The sequence below is a fragment of the Thalassophryne amazonica genome, chromosome 14 (genome assembly GCF_902500255.1).
Source record: "Thalassophryne amazonica chromosome 14, fThaAma1.1, whole genome shotgun sequence".
NCBI lineage: Eukaryota > Metazoa > Chordata > Actinopteri > Batrachoidiformes > Batrachoididae > Thalassophryne > Thalassophryne amazonica.
This window is the reverse complement of record NC_047116.1, coordinates 75,362,318-75,387,507: the sequence shown is the minus strand read 5'-3', so window position 1 is coordinate 75,387,507 and position 25,190 is coordinate 75,362,318. Positions and strand designations below refer to the sequence as shown.

Sequence of the window (25,190 nt, the reverse complement as noted above, 5' to 3'; positions counted from 1 at the left end):
ACTCCTCACTGCTTTCCGCCGCCATAGATTGTGGATTGGTAGTCGAAAAATTTAGCCTACCCATAATGCACCACTCGGCCCGAGATGTGCACTTCGCTTATTCATGTTGGCATGTCGACTGTTTCTGGCTGTCATGGCCATCGGCTGTACGTCCTGCAGGGGGAGTGAATCAGCCACCTGCAGCTCGATGATTCGCCCCGAGTCGGTCTTAATCTTTTTTTAATTAATCTGTTTGATTTATTGTTTTCTGTTTTGGTCACCCCATTAGGTGTATCTGTATTTGATTTATATTTAAAAGACCCATTTTTAATAGTGTGTCATTGTCTTTTATAAAGAAGAAATAAAGTGTAAACAATAAAATAAACTTTGGATTTTTGAACAACTTCTGTCTCTCTTTTGCAAACTAACTTGAGTGCCTTATTGCCGAGTTAGTTCAATTAGAGAGTTCCCTGGGTGAAACTCGCAGAGTGGTGTTGTTGAGCAACAATATATTATCTACACTGCCCTGACTACCTGTCTGTATGGTATTGCCACATTTTAGCGTCACAGGCAGGATACATTATTCATACTGTCACAATTGCAGTCAGTATGACTCCAAGATAGTTCATGTTTTGTCAGGTCAACTTTATTTCATCTGTTAATAAATATCCATATCTGTATTTCGGGCCTTCAACACCCTGAAATGAAAAATGCAACATCCACAACCCTGTACTGTTGCTCACATTAAGATGTGTTTGCAGGAAGAATGGGACAAAATAACATCACATGGGATCCTCACTGCCAAAATGTCCTCGAAGTGTTGTGAGAAGGAAGAGCAACATTACAAAGTCGTAAATGTTTTAGTGCCCAGCTTTTTTTGGAACATATTGCAGGCCTGAAATGCAGGAATGGATGTAGATTAACAAATGAAACAAAACTGACCAGAAAAATAAATATAAATCTTCAAGGGGTTCATACTGTGCAATGAGACAGAAGCCAAAGTAAATGTAATTACTTTTCTGTTTTCTTTTCCTTTTATTGCATTTTCCACACTGTCCCAACTTTTTTTCTGATTTGGGGTTGTAATCTCCAAAATAAAAACAAAAAAATAAATAAATAAATCCAACTTGCATCAATGTACTTTTGAAAGTCATTACATGGAGAAATGTGGCAGGGGTGGGATTTGAACCCAGAACCTTCTGCACAGAAACCAAGCGCATTAACCACTTGGCCACCACCCCTGCTTGAAAGTGTCATATGTGAGTGAAAAAATTTGCCCGATGCACAGTTTCTCTTCTTAAAACTAGCAAAACTAATAACTCCTTCCGAGTGGTCCGGGTTTCTTGGTGGCTTCCCTCACTGATCTCCTTGTTACACAGTCACTCAGTTTTTTTATAACTGCCAAATCCAGACAGATTTACCACACAGTACCATATTGTTTGTATTTCTTAATAATTGATGTAAGTTAAATCTAAGACATAAGCAGTGACTTGGAAATGTTCATGTATCCATCCCCTAACTTGTCAACAAAAAAAAAAAACTGCCAGTTAAAGTATTAATTTGTATGAAAAATAATCCTATTTAGTATGTCCAATTGTATAAATCCTTTGAAAATGGAGAGACTGCGTATATAAATGGCTGTCATTCCTAAATGGTTTATGTGATTATTTTTAACCCCTTGAAATCAAAGCTGAAAGTCCACACTACAAACACACACTGACCGTTTCCCCTTGAAATCAAAGCTGAAAGTCCACACTACAAACACACACTGACCGTTTCTTGTTCACTCCATTTTGGTGTACAGAGTAAAAAATATACAAATTGTGTCAGACTAGGTATGGACCTGACGTTAAGAACTCAGTGATGTCCCAACAATACTTTAAAGCCAACTGTTCCTCCATGTTTGGAAACAGAGTGAACGCTGATGTCAGATTACGACAGCATCGCGGGTGCTGAATTTAAGCAACTCACGACAACCATGTTTTCTTTGTGACCCATGAGCCGATCCAAGTCTTTTAATATCGAGTATCAGCTGATACAGAGCCCAATACAATATTATATATATATATATATATATATATATATTTTTTTTTTTTTTTTTTTTTTTTTTTTTTTTTAAATCAGCAGTGACAGGTTACCTCGTCACTATCCATTCTAACAGACATCCAGCAGACTTTGAAGTGCCTGAGCTTTATGGCTTCACACACACACACACACACACACACACACACACACACACACACACACACACACACACACACACACACAGGCTTTTCAGTGTGATTGTTACATCTGTTAAAACTCATCAAATTGTATTCTGATCAGTATGTTACACTGTCTGTCTGTGTCTCTGTGCGTGCGTGCGTGCGACGCGTGCGTGTGTGTGTGTATTTGTCCCTCACTTCACTCAGGTGAACACCTCCCTTCTGAAACCAAACAAAACACTGACATTTAGATCATACTTTAATCTACGACGACACTGCAGGAATGTGAGAGACAGACGTGTCTTCATCACTGTCTTCACCTGCGTGCAGTGCACTGCACGCAGGTGAAGACCTCCCAATCCTGGCCAGACCAACACCTCCCAATCCAGGGAGGTCTTGGTCTAGTGCTTAAGGTGTTGGGCTTGAGTCCAGAAGATCGTGGGTTCAAATCCCCGCCTGACTGGAAAATTACTAAGGGCCCTTGGGCAAGGCCTTTAATCCACTATTGCTCCCGCTGTGTAGTGAGCACCTTGTATGGCAGCACCCTGACATCGGGGTGAATGTGAAGCATAATTGTAAAGTGCTTTGAGCGTCTGATGCAGATGGAAAAGCGCTATATAAATGCAGTCCATTTACCATTTATTTGCTCACAGCATGGCACAAAAACATGCTGTGTTTGGTAGCTTGAATGTCTAACAGAGACACCTAAGCAGGTGCTGAGTGGACAACGCAAACACTAATACTTAAAAAATCTGGAACAAAGGCCACCAGGACTGGCTTTTTTTTACTTTTTTTTTTCTTTTGTTGCTTTGGGGGAGGTTTTCCCCAAAATATAAATACTACCAATTAGACCAGCTGATCATATACAGTTTCTTAAGTAAATTTCTCTCCTCATTTTAGATATTTTCACAGTAGACTACAAACTGGAAATTCACATTCTTACTGAATACACCATAAATTCATTCTTTACCCACTTATTCCAGCTCAGGGTCACAGGGTTTGGGGGCTGGAGCCTATCCCAGTAGTCATTGGGCAACAGTTTATTGACTTCATGGCTTATTTAAAACACTAAAGTTCACGAGCTGAACATCATGGTCGAGTGGATCACTGCTGCCTCGACTCTTCTGGTCAAGGCCAAGAGCACTCCTGATCTATCCAAATATGCTGCAACAGAACCTTTTTTTAAAATGTAGTTTCTTTGTCTTTTTAAGATTTAATGGTCACACTGACTGACAGAGTTCAGGGATTATATACCTCACGAACTAAGAAATAATATTTGTGCTGAAAATTATTTAACTCTACATCTGCTCTAAACATTAATAATCAACATAAAGAGAGAAACCACCTACTGGAACTTCACAGCTGAAACATGAGAAGAGCAACACTCCTTATTCAGGACAGAAAGGAGGTTTGTCCTTACACAGATAAGCCCGGTGTCCATTCCCACGGACAGCCTCCTGGTCTCTGGGTTAAAGGACATGCAGGAGCACGAGGCTGGAGACAAAAACAAACAACAATAACCAGTTTGTATACTCTGTATGTGTATAAGGTGTGTTATTTATAATAGCCTGACAAACAAGGTCACTGCAAGTGACATGGAATTATACACACACACACACACACACACACACACACACACACACACACACACACACACACACACACACACACACACACACACACACACTAGCTCAGTTACCTGTTCTACACCCAGGTAATAGAGAAGAATTTTAGCCATGTCCTTGTATATTTCATGTCACTTTAGTTGAGGTGTAGGAAGTTGCACTGCATTGTGTGTATGTTGTCGTCATTTATTTACAGAGACCAATTTGTGACATTCGTAAGACTCAAGTGAATGATGACAAAAGGTGATAGCATCTCATATCACTGTAATGCTCTGGTACCTGCTGTACACAGCAGGTACATTTTAACTCAAAAAATGTGTGCCATTACTCGCACATGGCGCGCATTGGTCTGTAATTAAAGTGCACCCTAGGCAGCTACCACTATGTAGTAAGTAAAGTGTGATGCTTGCTACCTGACCTGAATACCTCGTGAACTGCGAAAATAAGGTGAGAAGATCATGATCTAATATATATGGCTGACCGTGTGTGTGTGTGTGTGTGTGTGTGTGTGTGTGTGTGTGTGTGTGTGTTCGCACACGTATGCTTTCAACCCAAGGGCTATACAGTGACCTCCCCCTCGGTGTCCGCAATCACCATACCAAGTTTGGTGTTGATTGCTGGTCATCTTATACATTAGATACACACATATACATATATATATATATATATATATATACATATATATACATACATATATACATACATACATATATACATATATATATATATATATACATATATATATATATATATACACATACATACATATACATACAAACACACACAAACAGTAGTGTTCAGAATAATAGTAGTGCTATGTGACTAAAAAGATTAATCCAGGTTTTGAGTATATTTCTTATTGTTACATGGGAAACAAGGTACCAGTAGATTCAGTAGATTCTCACAAATCCAAAAAGGCCAAGCATTCATGATATGCACACTCTTAAGGCTATGAAATTGGGCTATTAGTAAAACGCTACAAACTCAAAACTGTTATGTTCAAACTGCTTTTTTAGCAATCCTGTGAATCACTAAACTAGTATTTAGTTGTATAACCACAGTTTTTCATGATTTCTTCACATCTGCAAGGCATTAATTTTGTTGGTTTGGAACCAGGATTTTGCTTGTTTACTAGTGTGCTTGCGGTCATTGTCTTGTTGAAATACCCATTTCAAGGGCATGTCCTCTTCAGCATAAGGCAACATGACCTCTTCAAGTATTTTGACATATACAAACTGATCCATGATACCTGGTATGCGATATGTAGGCCCAACACCATAGTAGGAGAAACATGCCCATATCATGATGCTTGCACCACCATGCTTCACTGTCTTCACTGTGAACTGTGGCTTGAATTCAGAGTTTGTGGGTCGTCTCACAAACTGTCTGGGAAAGAGCTGGCTGATATGATGGCTAGGAGAACGGTAGACATATGTGTGCAAGAGACCAAGTGGAAGGGAAGTAAGAGCAGGAGCATATGCGGTGGGTTTAAGTTGTTGTATCATGGTGTGGATAGGAAGAGAAATAGTGTTGTGTTCATTTTAAAGAAAGAGTATGTTACGAGTGTGTTGGAGGCACTGAGGCAGTGGTGGGCACAGCTAACCAAAAAGTTAGCTTCGATAACATCTAGTCAGCTAACTGAAAGATTATCTTTTATAATGCTAAACCGATAAACCACCCAAAACTTTATCGGAAGCTACAGCTAACCGATAACCGATCAATTTCAGTATTGTCTCCGGTACACTCTCAGCTACTAATAAGCCGATTTTGAGTTTTAACACCACGATCACAAACCCAAACAATGAGTCAGCACTTCTGTCTTTATGCACCCTGCCCACTGCTGGAAGCTCCTCTTTGCTACATATTTTGCAGCAGTGAAACAGTTGAGAGGTGTTAAGCTTAACTCTACCCCAACAAAAGGAGCCTGACCACCAGGTTGCCACAAAAAAAACAAAAGTCATTATTCCTTAACAGCATACAGCAGTCCCACCATGAGGCAGAGGTCTTGGAAAATAAAGCAGTTTAAACTTATGGTTTTGATTTATAAATCAAATTAATCCGGATAGAATAACTCTATTAATGACAATTCTGTCATTTGTACAAAGTTAAAATATAACACATATTTTGATTTTACATAATGCAATAATTCTGAAGTTTTGTAACAAACACACACAGATGCCAAAGAGATTATGGGTAAAATGAGCCTCTGCTAACACTGATTGGTTGACTAATTCATTCTATGTAAAAATCAACAAGTTAATGTGACGTATGTGTTGCTGTTTACATATAAATGTGCTTTTGCAAAAAATGCCATTTTTTTTCATAGGTAAAAAAAAGACATTTGCAAAAGCCAAAAGTCACGTTGTGATTAGACAACCGTTTGATATAACCAAAGTCAAAATGCATAGAACACTGCCATCTACTGCCGCCCAAATACTCCAACCCTAACCCATAATCCTTGCACACCAGAGAGTTTTTGCGGTTTAAACAGAGAGAATCCATGACAACAATTGTAATACAACCAAAATGTACATTTTTATTTCTTTTCATCAGCTGCAGCAACAAATGCTGTTGTCCGTGTGGAGCCTGATCAGAGCATCTCAAATGCATTTCTCCTGTTGTGAAATTTTACCCATAATGCACTGTGGAGACAGCATGTCCACACTAAAATCTTCAAAATTAGTGTATTACTTTAAAACTAAAACACAGAGCTGATATTTTCACTTTATAAAACAAATGTGACATTAATTTAAATAACTTGTCTGAAATTAGTTTGGTTAAAATTTTAATCACAAGTTAAAACTCTATCCCTCTGGATGACTTGGGTGATTTTGCTGGCAAGTTATTATGGTGTCAAGAGAAATTAGGTCTTTTTTTTTCTTGCTTTCTTTCTCTTCTGTGACCAGATCTCCTCTGACTGCAGGGGATAGAGCGGTTTCTCCTGAAACCAGCTCTCCTTTGTTTGCAGAGTACAGAACTGTATGTCTGTTACAAAATATTTAACAGGTAGGCACTAAAATCTTTATCAGAATTCACAAATGTTTTTAACTGTTAAAGCTTTATTCATTATGCCTGCAAAAATAAGTTAGCGGTCTAAAAATTATCGGACCAAAATTTATCGGAAGATAATTGGTCCGCTGATGGTTTTCAAAGTTATTTGAAAAGCGAATATGATAATGAAAACATCAGCTTCAATAATTAGCGGTTAGCGGATTAGCAGAACTGTGCCCACCACTGGTTGGAGATTAACCGAGTGTCTGACAGGGTCATGAGTGTGAAATTGGCAACTGAAGGGGTGATGATGAATATCATCAGTGCATATGCCCAACAGGTACACATATTGCGAGCTGTACAAAAAGTTGATTAGGAAGGCAGGAGAAAAGGACTTGTACTGATTGGCCAGACAAAGGAACAGAGCTGGAAAAGATCTGCAGCAGGTTAGGGTGATAAAGGATGCCGATGGAAAAGGTAATATTTTGTGGAGCTGATGAATAAAAAATAAGAGAGAGAAGAGCTGGATGATGTGGAGAGAGCAAATCAGGAAGTGCAACAGATAAGTAAGGATGAAGTAAGGGCAGCTTTGAAGAGGATGTAAAATGGAAAGGCAGTTGGTCCAGATGACATTACAGTGGAGTCATGGAAATGTCAGTGGAGTTTGTACCCCGCTTTTCACTGACGCAAGGCAATCCTCTAAGGACTTATGTGTACGAGATTACCAGCAGTTGTCGGCATGTAAAACAGAGTATCATCAGCATAGCAATGTAAGGTAGTCCCGAAATGCCACAATACGTGCCCAAGGGGTGCTATGTAAAGGAGAAAAGCAGGGAAGACGGAAGATGGAAAGCCAAATCGGAAGGTCAAATCACTGAGAAAGAACACAGCTGATGAATGAAGATAAAATAAATCCATTCCTTCTGAGAAGATTTAGCTAAAATTTTATATATATATATATACACACACACACACACACACACACACACAGATATAACACTGTGAAATAACCACATGCAATAATATGTCCACAAATCATGTGCAATAACAACTCATTTACAAATCCCAGCACTAATGTCACCTTATCATATCTAAATTCCACTAAGACGCTTCTGTCTTTTTCAATTCCAATCATGTTCATGTATGCATATGTACTTATATATATATATGAGCGGCTCCTCCTCTTTAAATGACAAAAACTCCTGTAACAGTGGAATGTGCTGTTCATTTCTAAACTGGACGCTGTCTTGATCCGGTATGTCATCTGACTAGCACAGGAATTGTGAAAAGGCGTGGACATCAGCATTTTTTCGGCACATTGAGACAGACATGCGGACGAGTTCCGCATGTCGCGGTGGAGCTGCATGGCGCAAAGCAACACCGTGATGAAGCCTTCCAGGACATGTTGGGTCATGTCCAGCTCATGCACAATCACAATCAGATAATCACACGACTGAAAAGCAACCGACAGCCGTCTGAAATCCACCTTTAAGCCGTCCTGTGAGACCAACACCGAGGTGGTTTTGTCCCGCGTAATGAACGGCTCCGTGGCGCGTCCCTCCACTTTTCTTTCCATGAAAAAACTCCTGTAACGGTGGAATGTGCCAAAAAAGTGCTGATGTCCACGACTTCTGCCTTTTTGTGAAAGTCAGATGAGGTCCCGGATCAACAAAGCCTTCACATGGGAAATGATCTGGTTGTTTCAGTGGGGTCTGAGCATGTCGATCGGTGCTGGGAGCGCGCCGCGCTCTCAGCAGTTGTGGGCCGTCCTTAAAGCGGCAGTAACACTCCTTAATCTGTATAATCCCCATAAAATCGTCCCTGAAAACCATATTAATTTTCTGAACGGTGTCCACCTGGAGGTCTCTCACAGTTTCTGGAAAAAAACTGATGTAGCAAAGCTCCAAATCGTTCAGACATTTATTCGCAATAAAAATCCGACGAGAGGGGTGGACCACTGCTCACACAAAGCCTGCTCACAGGCGAATGACGCAACCTACAGGCGTGAAAAAACTCATGCATGTGCACGAAGGTTCAAGCTTGGCTGATGCAATCACACATGATTCAAATCCATATGGTTTTTGAAAAAAATAAGAAGGTTGGATACTTTTCTAACAGACCTCGTATATATATGTACACACACATATACATGCGTGTGTGTGTGTGTGTGTGTGTGTGGTATTTGAAATGAAAGTGCTCTGAAGCAGTATGGACATTAAACAGGTCTTTTTTTTTTAACTTGCAAAAATATAGTCAGTGTTGTTTGGGCCTCTGAAACAAAACAGCCCAATCCCCCCCCCCCCCCCCCCCCACCCCCCCCCACGGGGCAGTTGACAAAATTTCACCTTTTTAAGTTGAAATGTTTGTTTTAAGAGAGGAAACACACTGAATCTGAAACCAGAAACTACATAAAACTAACTCCTCTTAAATGCACTTTTTGGCTGATGTCTTTTTTGGAAGAGGACACCAAAAAGAATGTACTGCTCAATAATCTAAGAATTTATATCAATCGTCGCGCATTCTGGATAAGCGCGTGCAGTCACAGTCGGCAGGATGTAATGATTCCTGTTAGCGGAGACAATCAGAAACAGACACTCACTGTCCACGTCATGAAGTTCATTAAAACTCACACTTTGTCAACAAATCATATGACTGAAACTGTGTGACCTTGAATTTGATTACACACTTGTCTAGAACACAGTTTGTGCCCCAAATCAGAGCTTCTCCTACATTATAAAATAAGCGTTTGCTGTTTTATTTTTCACACCACTAAATTAAAACAGAAAGACGAGCAGCCTTGTGTTTCATTTTGAACTGCAACAAACTTGCTGATGGCAGCATGGCATTTCCTTCTATTGCGCAACAGGAGGGAACTGGGGACAGAGAACATCAGAGACACCAGCAGAGCACAAGATAAAGAGAAGGAACAATTCAAAAGCAGCTTAAAAAGCTCACTGAAAAAAAACAACAAAAAAAAACAGTCCATGCATCAAAGAAAAGTGTGGCAGCAATCAGTACTCAAACCGACCCCAAGTACTCAGTCCGACTCCACACCGTGTCCACAACTGACTGTTCATGTGTGTGCTGCACTGCAGAACAGGGTGACGTGACGTACAGTGCATCCAGAAAGTATTCACAGTGCTTCACTTTTTCCATATTTTGTTATGTTACAGCCTTATTCCTTATTTTGAGGAAAAATGAATTTCACCCATTTTTCCTCAAAATTCTACACATAATGACAATGTGAGAATTTTTTTTTCATTTTTGCAAATTTACTAAAAAAAAAAAAAAAACACGTACATAAATATGTACATAAGTATTCACAGTCTTTGCTATGAAGCTCAAAATTGAGCTCAGGCGCATCCTGTTTCCACTGATCATCCTTGAGATGTCTCTACAGATTAACCGGAGTCCACCTGGGGTAAATTCAGTTGACTGGACATGATTTGGAAAGACACACACCTGTCTACATATAAGCTAACAATAAATGTCAGAGCACAAACTAAGCATGAAGTCAAAGGAATTTTCTGTAGACCTCTGACAGGGGATTGTCTTGAAGCACAAATCTGGGAAAGAGTACAGAAACATTTATGCTGCTTTGGTACCAATGAGCACAGTGGCCCCCAACATCTGCGAATGGAAGAAGTTCATATCCACCAGGACTCTTCCTACAGCTGGGCGCCCGTCTAAACTGAGCGATCGGGAGAGAAGGGCCTTTATTCAGGGAGGTGACCAAGAACCCCATGGTCACTCTGTCAGTGCGCCATCATTCCTCTGTGGAGAGAGCATGCTTCCAGAAGCACAAAAATCTCTGCAGCAATCCACCAATCAGACTTGTATGGCAGAGCACCAGACCAAAGCCACTCCTTAGTAAAACGCACATGGCCGCCTGCCTGGAGTTTGTCAATGACACCTGAAGGACTGTAAGACCATGAGAAACAAAATTCTCTGGTATGATGAGACACAGATTGAACTCTTTGGTGTGAATGCCAGGCGTCATGTTTGGAGGAAACCAGGCACCATCCCTACAGTGAAGCATGGTGGTGGCACCATCATGCTGTGGGGATGTTTTTCAGCGGCAGAAACTGGGAGACTAGTCAGGATTGAGAGAAAGAGGAATGCAGCAATGTACGGAGACATCCTGGATGAAAACCTGTTCCAGAGTGCTCTTGACCTCAGGCTGGGGGATGGTTCATCTTTCAGCAGGACAATGACCATAAGCACACAGCCAAGTTGTCAAAGAAGTGGCTTCAGGACAACTCAGGACAACTGTGAATGTCCTTGAGTGGCCCAGCCAGAGCCCAGACCTGAATCCGATTGAACATCTCTGTACAGATCTGAAAATGGCTGTGCACCGACGCGCCTGATCCAACCTGATGGAGCTTGAGAGGTGCTGCAATGAGGAATGGGCAAAACTGCCAAAATATAGACGTGCCAAGCTTGTAGCATCATATTCAAGAGGAGTTCAGGTTATAATTGCTGCCAAAAGTGCATCAACAAAGTATTGAGCAAAGGGTGTATACTTATGTACATGCGATTTCTTCTTCTTTTTTTATATATAAATTTGCAAAAAATTCAACAACAACAAAAAAACTTTTTTCAGATTGTCATTATGGGGTATTGTGAGTAGAATTCTGAGGGAAAAAAATACTTCACTCCATTTTGGAATAAAGCTATAACATAACATAAAATGTGGAAAAGGTGAAGTGCTGTGAACACATTCCAGATGCACTGTACCATACACAGGAATAAAGGCTATGCATATATTTTGAAGGAACAATTTTTTTTTTAAGTCAACTCACAGTAATCTTTGGCTCTGTGCCATTTATTTAATTGCAAATTATACAGAGGCTTGGATATCATTTCATCACTTTGATAAGCTATTTCATTCAGAAATTCACCATCTTTGCCATGAAACAACTCAATGAAAATAAGAAATATGCTACACACTGAAATATAGCCCAAAGTAAAGAACAGAGCGGTGTGATGTGTTCAGTGCAGAGGGATGCATTACGGTCATTATTATCATTAATAATAAATGTGTAAATCTTTCAGTATCTCACGATTTGATTCCAATTTATGGTGCCACAATTTGATTCAAAATTGATTTTCGATAAAAACAATTTTCGATCCTAAATTAATTCAGTACACAGAGCTGCTAATTTCGATTTATTCAAGTGTGCTGCAGTGTGCTCAGAAAGGTGGTGTGACAAATGATGCCATGAAAGCAAAGTGTGTCAAAGATCATGTAGTTTTATATTTAAAAAAGTCAACATATACCTGTGAATAAAAATATTAGTTTTCCACAAAGCTGTATGGGTGTAAGTCTAACAGGTGCTGGATCTAGTTATTCTTTTTGCATGTTCAGAATTGGCTGGAAATTTGATTTGTGGTGTTTTTTTATTATTTATTGTAAGAGTCATAACTTGAGCCAATTTAAGTTAAAGTTAAATATGATGCAAACTACATATTTCTTTTTTTTGTTATATTTCATGTCATTTGATGTCATATATTAGCAATAGGAATAATGTTGTTACAAACAAGGTTATTTTTTCAGTAACGGGTAATCTAATTACTGTTTCTATCGTTACAACACCATTATCGTTACTGACAATAAAATGTGGCAAGTTACTATAATTAAACTCATTGAAGCCGTTTTCGTCTCTCTCAGCAACAGCCAAGCTGCAAGGTTTTTGGGTTTTTTCTTTTCTTTTGTGACGGAGGGGCAGAACAACTGCAGCAGTGATGGTGATCAGAGGCAGAGGTTGGCGGGAGCTGACCCACAAATACGTACACACACGCATTCGCTCACACCAACAACCAAGACCCACACAGTTTAACTGGAACATCAGGTATTATTTTCCCCTCAGTGAGACAAAAGGCAAGAATGTACATTAAATTTTACATAAATGTAACATGCCTGCTGATGTGCAATAAATACTGAAAGTCCTAAAATATGTATTATGTTTGACTGTTCTACTATTATAAACATAGTAATGATAATATCTACAATTTTCCAATTTTAATTTTACTATACACACACACACACACACACACACACACATATATATATATATATATTTGCTTGTTGCCCATGGGGATCCACGGGCTCTAGACTGGGTACCGTTTCTAAAATAGGTAGCTGAAATTTTTCAAGGGTGGTAATAAATTGTGCAATGTTTCTATGAGCTGGAATGGCATGTGAGTCCAAAATGTTCTTAGAACCATCGACTTCAACAATTTTTAGAAGAAGAACTCAACCCTTTTATTTCCTATTAATTACATTTTTTTCATGTTAATTTACTGTCAATGTATTTATATATTGCTCAGGCTGTAGAAATTGAGTCGGACGAAAAGAAGAGAAATGATTTCTACATTTTAACAATGAATGGCGTGTCAATTTATTTACACAAAAGCACACACTGAAAAAACTTAAATGCACAAAGACTTATAAAGGGGCTCGGCCCAGCTTCTTAGCCCGTAGGGGTCTTGACAGTGAAACACAAAGGACCGGGCCGGCTGATTACATAAACAAGAGGGGCGGATGGTTGTCTGCCTTTGGCACAATGCAGTGAGCGATCAGAGTCCGCATACACATTATCAAGACATCTTTGGAAACAACCAATAGAACATCGCTCACCAGGGGACCTGCCAGGACAACAGATGTGCGTCTTGGCTCATTAATATGTCAGATGGGGAGCAATGTATAAAGGTGCCATGACACATGGCACAAATGTGATCCACGCACTGGTCTGGTACACAATCTGCCGTGCCAGAGAGTAAACTCATTGTAAACTGTTGTAAACCATGTGCGGTTTTTAGGAAGTGCACAAAGAAAATTTTGAAATGTTCAAAATCTCTGGCACACATTAATTATGTGAACTTAAGGTGAACATTGCGCAAACAATTCAAAAACATTGAGTGTCAGTGCGAATCACTGCGTTAGCACAGCACATCACATCACAGCTCATCTGAACGATTATGACGAGATGTTAAATCTATCATACTAACATCTAACATCATTTTACAGATACTTATAGGAATGGAAATGCAATCGTTTTACCAAGTCATTGCAATATAAATATTACAAATAACTGCTATGGTTACAACCACTGAGGAGGAAAGGACTTGACCCCAACATAGCCAGCTGACAGAGAAGGGTTAGTGAAATACCCAGGTGTTTACTTTCCAAATGATAGTAAGAGTTCAGAGTGAACACAGTGCCAAAACCAAAAAATACTGCAACAGTCTAACACAAAGTTCAAAATAACAACAAAATCCAAAAATGCAGCAGCAGTCTTTTAGTAAAGTAACAAAATCCAAAATAACCAAAATCCAAAAGCTGGTCATCTATGAGTGAAACAATAACAAAAAGGTCCACCACCAAAAGGGGCAGTGAGAGCATGCCCTACTAATGACAAAAATCGATAACAAAAAGACCACTGTCAAAAAAGAGAATGTGGTCAAAACACTCAAAGAAACAAAGTCTTAAATTGTGCTCAAGCAGACAAGGTGAAAAATTAATAACAAAAACTCCACTGTCAAAAGGGGCAGTGAGAACACGCCCTACTAATGACAAAAATCAATAGACCACTGTCAACAAAGAGACAATGTGGTCAAAACACTCAAAGAAACAAAGTCTTAAATTGTGCTCAAGCAGACAAGGTGAAAAATTAATAACAAAAACTCCACTGTCAAAAGGGGCAGTGAGAACACACCCTACTAATGACAAAAATCAATAACAAAAAGACCACTGTCAAAAAAGAGACAATGTGGTCAAAACACTCAAACAAACAAAGTCTTAAATTGTGCTCAGGCAGACAAGGTGAAAAACCAGTAACAAAAAGGTCGACTGTCAAAAGGGGCAGTGAGAGCACTCCCTACTAATGAAAAAAATCAATAACAAAAAGACCACTGTCAAAAAAAGAGACAATGTGGTCAGAACACTCAAAGAAACAAAGTCTTAAATTGTGCTCAGGCAGACAAGGTGAAAAACCAATAACAAAAAGGTCCACTGTCAAAAGGGCCAGTGAGAGCACTCCCTACTAATGACTAAATCCAGGTAAGTGAAAACTAAGTTGATATGAAAAATGATAACAAAAAGCAACTGTCAAAAGGTGACAGGCGTGACAGTAATTGGCACTTACACACTGACAACTGACAAAGCGGACAGATAAAGCCTGGTTCACACAGTAAGATTTTCAAACTGTCTGTAGGTTTCCAATACCTGAGAAACCACACACATGGAGATAAAAAAAAACAAAAAACACAAAATCAGATCTAACAGGTTTGGTCGTACAGTGTGTTGTGTGCAGCCACACAGTAAAGACAACACACCACACACCAGCTACGCAGAAGCCGGGAGGACTTCTTGGTGGTCACTTAAACATCAGAAGTATCATCACAAATGAACAGCTGACTCATTTACTAGCAAACTCTAACTTGGACTTCTTGTGCATATCTGAAACATGGTTACAACAATCTACTCCCATCAATGTATTTACAGTGAGTGGATTCCAATGTTTCAGGTGTGACAGGACTGTGGGAAAAGGGGGCGGGGTATTAATGTACGTGAAAGATTCTATTAAGTGCGAACGCATATTCTGCAAGCTGGCAATTTCCTTGTAATTGCTGATAAAACTGATAAAAGGCCCTACAAGAATCACAAAATGCTCAAGCACACAACTTGATCTTTTTTTCTCCAATAAACCTGAAAGCTATAATATAATAACAAAAAGCTATAATCTGATTACTGGTTTGTCTGACCAAAATTTAATTCTGTTGGCAAGGAAATGAAGAGTACTATATCAACTTGCCATCGCAAAAATGTCTTCTGTCTACCTAAAAGTAAACAGGACACATTTGATACAGAGATAAATAATTTGGATTGGGGACACATCTTAAGTATAATTGTCAGTTAAGAGACACTGCTCTAAAAAAGGCCATCAAAACCATAAGAGAAACAGATATTTTAGTTTATAAAGGCCTAAGGAATAAAATGATGAAACTGAGAATAGCCAAGTCACACTTTTTCCTTCAACTTATGAATGATGCTAAAGGCAACAGCAATGAAATTTTGGAAAAGTATTAACAGTTTAACAGGGAAAGATCACGTTAAACAGGGAATATCCAGCTCACACTTCAGGGCGAGGCAACAGACGATGATGCTAAAACTGCTTCTACTTTTAATTCCTTTTTTATCAATTCTGTTCAGGAACTAGGAGATAATTTTAAACTTAGGGAGCTAGGCGTTAACTTGACGGTTGTAGGGCAGGGCCTTGATTTAGTCACAGTAGCTGAAGAGGAAGTTAAGAAGGTGATTTGCTCCTTAAGAAATTCAAAAAGCAAAGACGCATCAGGACACAGTGTTTATTGAAAACACACAGCTGCTCTAATTCCCCCATTACTCATTTAGTAAACCTTTCCATTACACACAGGTTTTTTTTCCCCTGCGGACTGGAAACATGCCACTGTGACTCCAGTTTTTGAATCTGGTGATCGCTATACAGTTAGCAACTATAGACCTATAAGCATACTGCCAGTAATCTCCAAGACAGCAGAAAAAAGTGGTCATAAAACAACTTACAGATCACATTAACAGTTGTAATCCTGGTCTAAATCCAGCCCAGTTTGGATTCAGAAAACATTACTCCACAGACATGGCCATCTTACATCTAACAAAGCAAATTCGATCTCGTCTTGACAAAGGTGGAGTTGTTGGAGCTGTGTTCTTAGACTTAATTAAGGCCTTCGACACAGTTAACCATACAGTTCTTATATCCAAACTCTCCAACTTTAATCTTTCAGCTAACACACTTGCATGGATATCATATCTATCCAACAGGAGGCAAATTTATTATTAATTTATATAGCGCCAATTCACAACGAACTCGTCTCAAGGCGCTTCGCACAACATAAAACAACAAAAAAAAACTGAATTAAAAATTTAAAACACAATAAAAAGATGACCATAAAAGAATACAAGAATAAAAACACATCATAACACTAATGATAAAACAGGGAAAACAAATGAGTCTTTAAACGTGACTTAAAAGTCTCCACAGTATCAGACTGCCGAATGTGTGCCGGGAGATCGTTCCACAGAGCTGGAGCACGGAAGGAGAAAGCTCTGTGACCGGCAGACTTTTTATTCACCCTGGGAACACACAGAAGTCCTGCACCCTGAGAACGGAGGGCCTGAGCCGGTACATAGGGGCTTACCAGGTCAGCCAGATAGGGAGGTGCAAGTCCATGAACAATTTTATAAACTAATAACAGTACTTTAAAATAGGCAGTCTGTAAAATTTAAAGATGCACATTCCAGCTACTTGAAGTGCACAATGGGTGGACCACAAGGATCTGTGTTAGGCCCACTACTTTTTAGTCTTTACATTAATGACTTTCCACAGTTTCGTTATGACTTGCAGATGCAACTCTACGCCGATGACACTGTTTTATATACCCATGCAAAGTCAGCTCAACAAGCAGCTGAAAAATTAACCAATGCTTTGGTTGGAGTGGCTGAGTGGATAGAACGCTCCTGTCTCAGTTTAAATGTAGGCAAAACTAAAGGTATGTTCTTCTCCAAAACAAAACTGAACATCTCAGATGTAAAAGTCTGCATTGAGGGTGGACAAATTGAGATTGTAAGTGAATTCAAATATCTTGGTGTGTTACTGGATCCAAATTTATGCTACAAGAAACATATCAAAAAATGACAAACCTATTAAATATAAGCTGGCTCTATTTAGACAAATTAGATCCTTTCTATCTACTGAGGCTGCCAAGATATTATTGCATGATTTAATTTTTTCCCATATTTCATATTGTATCACTTGCTGGGTCCAGGCTAGCCAGATAACAATTAGGCCCTTAGAATCCCTAAACAAACAGGCTCTGAATATTTCTGACAAAAAGCCATTGAGGTATCACCACTGTAGCATACTACACAAGTACAAGGATATTTTCAAATCTATGTGCTGTTGGCTTCCACCTGTTTGTACAAGTTTGTCTGTTATCGTGGCTTTATAAGGTCCACTAGACAAGGTTGGATAGGATTACATGTATGTATGTACATACGTACATTTGGATTACATTTCAAAGTAATCCTACCCAACCTTGCCACTAGAATAACTTCCATACATACTGCGTTCTACCCGTTCGCTACTCAGCATTTGGGCAGGCACCTTTTCTGTTAAAGCTGTCACACAATGGAACACTATTCCAGACAACATAAAAAATTGTGATTCATTTGGTGATTTTAAAGCTAATATCCAAAAACATTTAAAACTCTCACAACAACACTAATATGTTAGTGGGTATCTATTTTTTTTTTTTAAGACAAGGAGTGTGCACAACTGGGTGTAGTGTTGTGTGCTGTGCATGCTGCTGCACCCTATGATTATGTAGCATGTGTGCTTGTGAGGGGCATTTTATGTACGCTACATAGTGTGAGGACAGGTGAACTGCAGAATAAATGGACACAGGGAAAGAAAAGGCACTAAAACCCCATAAACAAATGACAACCCAACAATAATTACCTTTTAAATGATTCCAAATGCGTTCTCCACATCATGAAGCACACGAGAGACAGAAAAAAGCTGCAGCTGTAGAAAATTCCTCTGTGATTCCGGAAGAGAACTGGCGAACTGGAAGTGGTTTCATCAGTCAATCTCTAAGAGCAAATGATTAATCCGCTACTAAATAGTTATTTTATATAAGCCAGCATCCAGCGGCACAAAGCACTGCATCCAGTGGAACACAGCGGTTGGATTGGCATGACGAATTGCACAGCAGTGCAGGGGTGAAATGCGTGCAAGTATCAAGGTGGGCCAGCTTGAGGCGCTCCACCGAAAGGCAGGGGTAAACAGTTGTCTGCGTTTGACACAATGCAGTAAGTGGTCAGAGTCCACAGACACATTATAGAGACATCTTTGGAAACCATCAATAGAACATCACAGAGAAGGGGGCCTGTCTGGAAAACAGATGTGTGCCTTGGCTCATTAACATGTCAGGCAGGGAGCGCAGTGTAACCTCGAGTGGGGGACATTTATGTGTGAACAGGTTTAACATATGCAGGTCTTGGCTTATCAACATGTGTAAAGCAGGGAACACAGTGTAATTGTAAATGGATGACATTTACATGTGAACACATTTAACCTGGAGCGGGCCACCGGTGGTGGTCTGACTTGGTGAATTATGTTTGAACCACACCTTGCGTGTGCATGTGCTACAAACGTCTTGTTATCATATACACATTATTATTTTTATCAGTTTTTTAATTATTGTTGCTATTTTGTCATTCGATTTTTAAATGGACCACACAATGAAAATAAGTGTTTTCACTTTCTTCTGTCATCCATGTATTTTTAATGTATTTACAATTATATTATGTACTTACCTTGAACTTACTAAATAAAAATCACGTACGCACGTAGACACATGCACTCATGCTTTTAATATAAAGATGATTTACCTCTCCCTGCTGGAATGGCATGTCAGTCCAGAATGTAGTTAGCAACATCCATTGTCCAGTGTTGTTAGCTAAAATTTGTAGTTTGTCCAAGAATATTAGTCCTATCAGTGTTCCGTTTTGGTGCTGTTAAACATACCAAATGGTAATTGTCAGCTCTCCCCAGTTTGTCCATGATCGAAGTTATACATGTATGCTCGCACGCATGCACACAGAGCCTTTTGTCTGTTCTACATTCTGCCTCAAGCAGGTACTTTTAATTTTGCACACGCACAGAGGCAGTGACAGAAGACATCAAAAGCAATACACTTTTCACTCAAGGTACCGGCAACATGGCATTTATCTCACTCATGGTAACGGCAACATGACATTTACTAAACTGGCTAAACCAACTGAACTACAAAAACACAATAAATCAATAACACTAACAACACTGTTAAACTAACATAAACCAACCACAATAACATTTAAAACCCAAAACCCCAAAGTCCCATGGTGCAATGCAGCACAATGTCCATTGTTCACTGTTGTTAGCTAATATCGCTAATTTCTCCCAAAATATTAGTCCTAACAACTTTCCATTTTTGCAGCGTTCATCCTTGACCCAAAATACATAAACATACCAAACGGCAAATGTCAGCTCTCCCCAGTTTCTCCATGATCAAAGACATACACGCACGCATACATGCACACACACACACACACACACAGAGCAAGCAAGACACACACATCTAGAGAGAGAGAGAGAGAGAGAGAGAGAGAGAATGCCTTCATTATTATTTGACCAGCAAAGAAATGCGTGCATAAGAATGGTGTGAATTGCAGAGTTTTGTTTATTTTTTTAACTATTAATTTTTGCTGGACCTGAAGAGCAAATTTAATTCTTAGATATGACAAAAACAAAAGTCTTAAAAAATATTTTTTCCACTGTCATTTATACAAATTAATACATCATATATACAGGTATGTGGCTTTTCAGTGTAAAATGTGAAATTATTTTTGAATTTGTGCATTACTGCTTTTACCAGTATTGTCAGTCACATTGATTTGTTTAAATTGTTCACATATTTAATATTACAATAATATTATTGTCATACATTGCACTAATACAGTTAATTTTTCCCCACATGAAAAGCTTTTTCATATTTTTCCCATCACCCCCTGTATGTATCAGCTCAGCTTGAGTAAGACTAAAATAAATAAGAATCAATTTTCATTCAAATAATTACTATAACAGTAATTATTCCACATTAAGAAACTTATTTTATTTATCAAACATCTTCCTTCTCAAGTGCCAATTACTTACAAAGAAATTATTCAATGCTGAAGAACTTAAAAATGTACACAAGAGTACAAAATGACTAACTTTCCAACATTTGATGTATTCTGGAGAATATTCTCCATCCATCGCACAAGTGACATTTGCCTGTGAACAGTGTTAGATGAAATCAAATGAATAATACTGTGTTGTGGCAGTGTTACTTTTCCCCCCAGAAGTACGTAGGTGTACAGCCGAGATGAGATCTCATTCTCACAGAACTCATTTATTGAAATTGAACAACATAATATTTGTCTGCTCTATTTTCATCCCATGAAGTGGAAACATGTTGTCATGTTAAGACTTTAACACTTGATAATTCGGTAGTTTTGGGCAGGACGGCGCGACACCAACACGGGAACTCTGTCACTAATCAAAAGTGATGGAAACTGAGAAAAAAAATCTTAGTTTTTGTTAATAAGGATTTATTGTTTTCTTCTCATTTTAGGAAAATATTTGACCACTTAGCGAAACAGTCAAGTATTTTATTCTGTTTTCGCCCGTTTGTTTGTCTGTTTTGAACAGCCTGGAACCCACAATTTTTCATATAGCGTTATGACATTTTTCCACAGGATTCAAATCCTGATAGGCAAGAACTGATTAAATTTTCAAGGTTATAAGTCAAAGGTGAAAGTCAGGAAAAACCTTAAAAATTTAGAAAAATCGCTGTCCTTTAAAATTTAATCAATTTTCAAAAGTCCATAACTCTTGCCAAAAAAAAAAAAAAGAATTTCATTCATATTTGAGAGCATTAGGAATCCTTTTGTCAGGATCTCCCCTGGACTCTGGTCTGAACTCTGTTTTTCATTCATTTTATGTGTTCTGCTCCCCAACCAGATGGCACCCTCAGTTTTTATTTCTCACCTGAATCTTATGAGTGACTGATTATTTGAGAGACTATATAAGAGCTTCTGTTAGAGAACTGCGAGATACTTGCATGTTACATGTCCTTTGCTGTCTGTTGCCTTGCTTTCCTTGTTTTGCCTCGCCAGCTTCAGAAGCCTCATCTATGATTCAGACATACCAGGAGAACCAAACCTGATTGCTGCCTTGTGACCTTGATCGCATCTTCCAGCTATGCGCTCAAGACGCCGAAGCTTTCCGCAGCTTAAGATCAGGTAACACTGTCCTCCCCCTCTAATTCCCGCATTACAGCGAATGGTCTTTTCCTGATGTTCCAGACAATTCCAGTACAGCTCCCAAGCAGACCTGGGCCCTGGCACTACCTGCACCACAACATCACTATGGGAACTCCTCGGCTCCCGGCGTGGAGCGCGTCTCGACAAAACGCCAGGTAAGTTCTCCATCATCTCAGTGAGATCACATTCTCACTTGTGATTTTGCACGTTCTCCCACTTAGAAATCATGGAGGGGTCTGAAATTTTCATCTTAGGTGCATGTCCACTGTGAGAGATATAATCTAAAAAAAAATATCCAGAAATCACAATGTATGATTTTTTTAATAATTTATTTGTATGTTACTGCTGCAAAAAAGTATTTGAACACCTGCCAATCAGCAAGAATTCTGGCTCTCACAGACCTGTTCATTTTTCTTTAAGAAGCCCTCTTATTCTGCACTCTTTACCTGTATTAACTGCACCTGTTTGAACTTGTTACCTGTATAAAAGACACCTGTTCACACACTCAATAAATCACACTCCAACCTGTCCACCATAGCCAAGACCAAAGAGCTGTCTAAGGACACCAGGGACAAAGCTGTAGACCTGCACAAGGCTGGGGTGGACTACAGGACAACAGGCAAGCAGCTTGTTAGAAGACAACAACTGTTATGATTATTTATTAGAAAGTGGAAGAAACACAAGATGACTGTCAATCTCCCTCAGACTGAGAAAGCTCAGAACTACACAGGAGGACCTGGTCAATGACATGAAGAGAGTTGGGGCCACAGTCACAAAGATTACATAAGTAACACATGATGCTGTCAAGGTTTAAAATCCTGCAGGATAGCAAGGTCAACCCGCTCAAGCCAGCACATGTCCAGGCCCGTTTGAAGTTCACCAGTGACCATCTGGATGATCCAGAGGAGGCATGGGAGAAGGTCATGTGGTCAGATGAGACCAGAATAGCGCTTTTTGGAATCAACTCCACTTACCATGTTTAGAGGATGAGAACAACCCAAGAAAACCATCCCAACTGTGAAGCATGGGGGTGGAAACATCATACTCTGGGGGTGCTCTTCTGCAAAGGGGACAGGACAACTGCACCGTCTTGAAGGGAGGATGGATGGGGTCATTCATGTATTGCAAGATTTTGGCAAACAACCTCCTTCCCTCAGTAAGAACAATGAAGATGGGTCATGGCTGGGTCTTCCAGCATGACAATGACCCCAAACACACAGCCAGGGCAACTAAGGAGGGGCTCCGTAAGAAGCATTTCAAGGTCCTGGAGTGGCCTGGCCAGTCTCCAGACCTGAACTCAATAGAAAATCTTTGAAGCGAGCTGAAACTCCAAACCTGAAAGATCTAGAGAAGATCTGTATGGAGGAGTGGACCAAAATCCCTGCTGCAGTGTGTGAAAACCTGGTGAAAAACTACAGGAAATGTTTGACCTCTGTAATTGCAAACAAAGGCTACGGTACCAAATTAACATTGATTTTCACAGGTGTTCAAATACTTATTTGCAGCAGTAACATACAAATAAATTATTAAAAAAAAAAAATCATACATTGTGATTTCTGGATTTTTTTTTTTTAGATTATGTCTCTCACAGTGGAGGTGCACCTAAGATGAAAATTTCAGACCCCTCCATGATTTCTAAGTGGGAGAACTTGCAAAATTGCAGGGTGTTCAAATACTTATTTTCCTCACTGTATTTACAAGGTGAAGAAACATGGCCACGTTGTTACTCCAGACAGATTTACCAAAAGGTGCCACAGTATTCGTATCATTGAGTGATTGATGTATAGTTGTGGTCAGAGGTTTACATACACTAATCATGGCATGAATGTCATGGTAATTTTGCAGTTTTAATAATTTCTTTGAACTGTTCTTTTACCAGGGTGGAATGATTTTACAGCATATATGATTAATGGCTCTAACAAATTAAATTGAGTGCACAGTAATATGTGGTTAAATGCCCCTTAGCAAGCTGCACCTCGACCAGACGCTTTTGGTAGCCAAGCTTCTGGCATAAGACTAGCTGGATATCTGACCACTCATCTTGGCAGAATTGGTTAGCTTTATTAAATTGCTTGGTTTCCTGGCATGGACACAGCTTTAAAGCATAGTCCACAAATTTTCAATAAGGTTTAGGTCAAGGCTTTGGGAAGGCCATTCCAGATGCTTAATGTTATCCTACTTTAGCCAACCCATGACCAGTTTTGATTTGTGTTTGAGATAACTGTCCTGTTGAAACACCCAATTGTGGCTAAGTTTCAAATGTGCAGCTGTTAATTTGAGGTGAGAAAGAATTTGGAGATAGACTTCCTCCTTCATTATTCCATCCAATTGTGCAATGCACCAGTACCACTGGCAGCAAAATGGCCCCAGAGCATTACGCTACCACCACCATGGTTGACAGCTGGTTCAGTGTTGTTAGGTTTCATAGGTTTACCTTTACTCCTCCAAACATACCTCTTGTGATTGTGGCCAGATTGTTCAATCTTTTGTCTTGTCCGACCATAAAACTTTTCTTCGTAAGGCATTCGGCTTGACCACGTGGGCAGCTGCAAATTTCAGTCTAGCTCGAAGCTGTCGATTTTGGAGCAGCGGCTTCTTTCTTGCTCGGCACCCTCTCAGTCTGTGTACAACTGGCTTCACTGTGGACACTGGTCTTCCAGCAATTTTGCTATTGATATAGGTACTTCAATAAAGTAACCGTTCCTGGGATGTTTCTGAACATCTTAACCAATTTTTTCCAGACCTTGTCAAAGTGGTGACACACCTGACTAACTTACACTTATGTACAATTGTTTGAACTGATGATCTTGGAATCTGAATTTGTTATAAAATGGCTCCAAGAGACCTTCCTAACTGCCAAAATCTACAATTCCCCTTCTTAGATCTTACGTGAGTTCCTTGCACAATTGCATTGTTCCGAGTGTTGCTCAGTTCTATGAGTGGTGTCAAACATATCATTTTTATGCTGGCAAAGAGAAACTACCAGCTGTAGTCATCATGATCACTAACAAGGAATTAATAGGCATTGTCGCATTAAAAGACACTATAGAACCTTCAGCATTACTTATTAAAAGATTTAAGTGAATATATGTATATATTTGTGCCTTTATGTCTAAATTGGACCCTGTGTAGAAGAAGATCCAAAATAAATTAAAATGTGTGCCCAGTTCTTGTTTTTAAAGTTATCATTTCACCCTGGAAAAAGAACAGTACAAAGACATCTTTAAAAGCATCCGCTTATCATGACATTGATGCCCATGATGAGAAAACATTGAAAAACAACACAAATTCCAACAAATATTTGGTGACTGGGAAATATTCATGTATCCATCTACTGACATGATTAAAGAAAAATGGCTCTAAATGTGATGATTTGTGTTAAAAAAAAAAAACACTCATGGTGAAATTCCTAAATGGTTAATGTGATATATATGGTAAACTGCATGAAATAAAGCTGGAAGT

At 39.2% G+C, this 25,190-nt stretch overlaps 1 protein-coding gene across 2 annotated transcripts in view; it reads right to left on the bottom strand.

Moving 5' to 3' along the window:
- Positions 1-25,190, bottom strand: part of wdfy2 (WD repeat and FYVE domain containing 2) — a 73,967-nt gene that overhangs the window by 32,006 nt on the left and 16,771 nt on the right. For both annotated transcript variants that reach the window (XM_034186173.1, XM_034186174.1), the window contains one exon: positions 3,604-3,677. In XM_034186173.1, the coding sequence (XP_034042064.1) occupies positions 3,604-3,677 (74 nt within the window). The remainder of the gene's footprint in view (positions 1-3,603; positions 3,678-25,190) is intronic.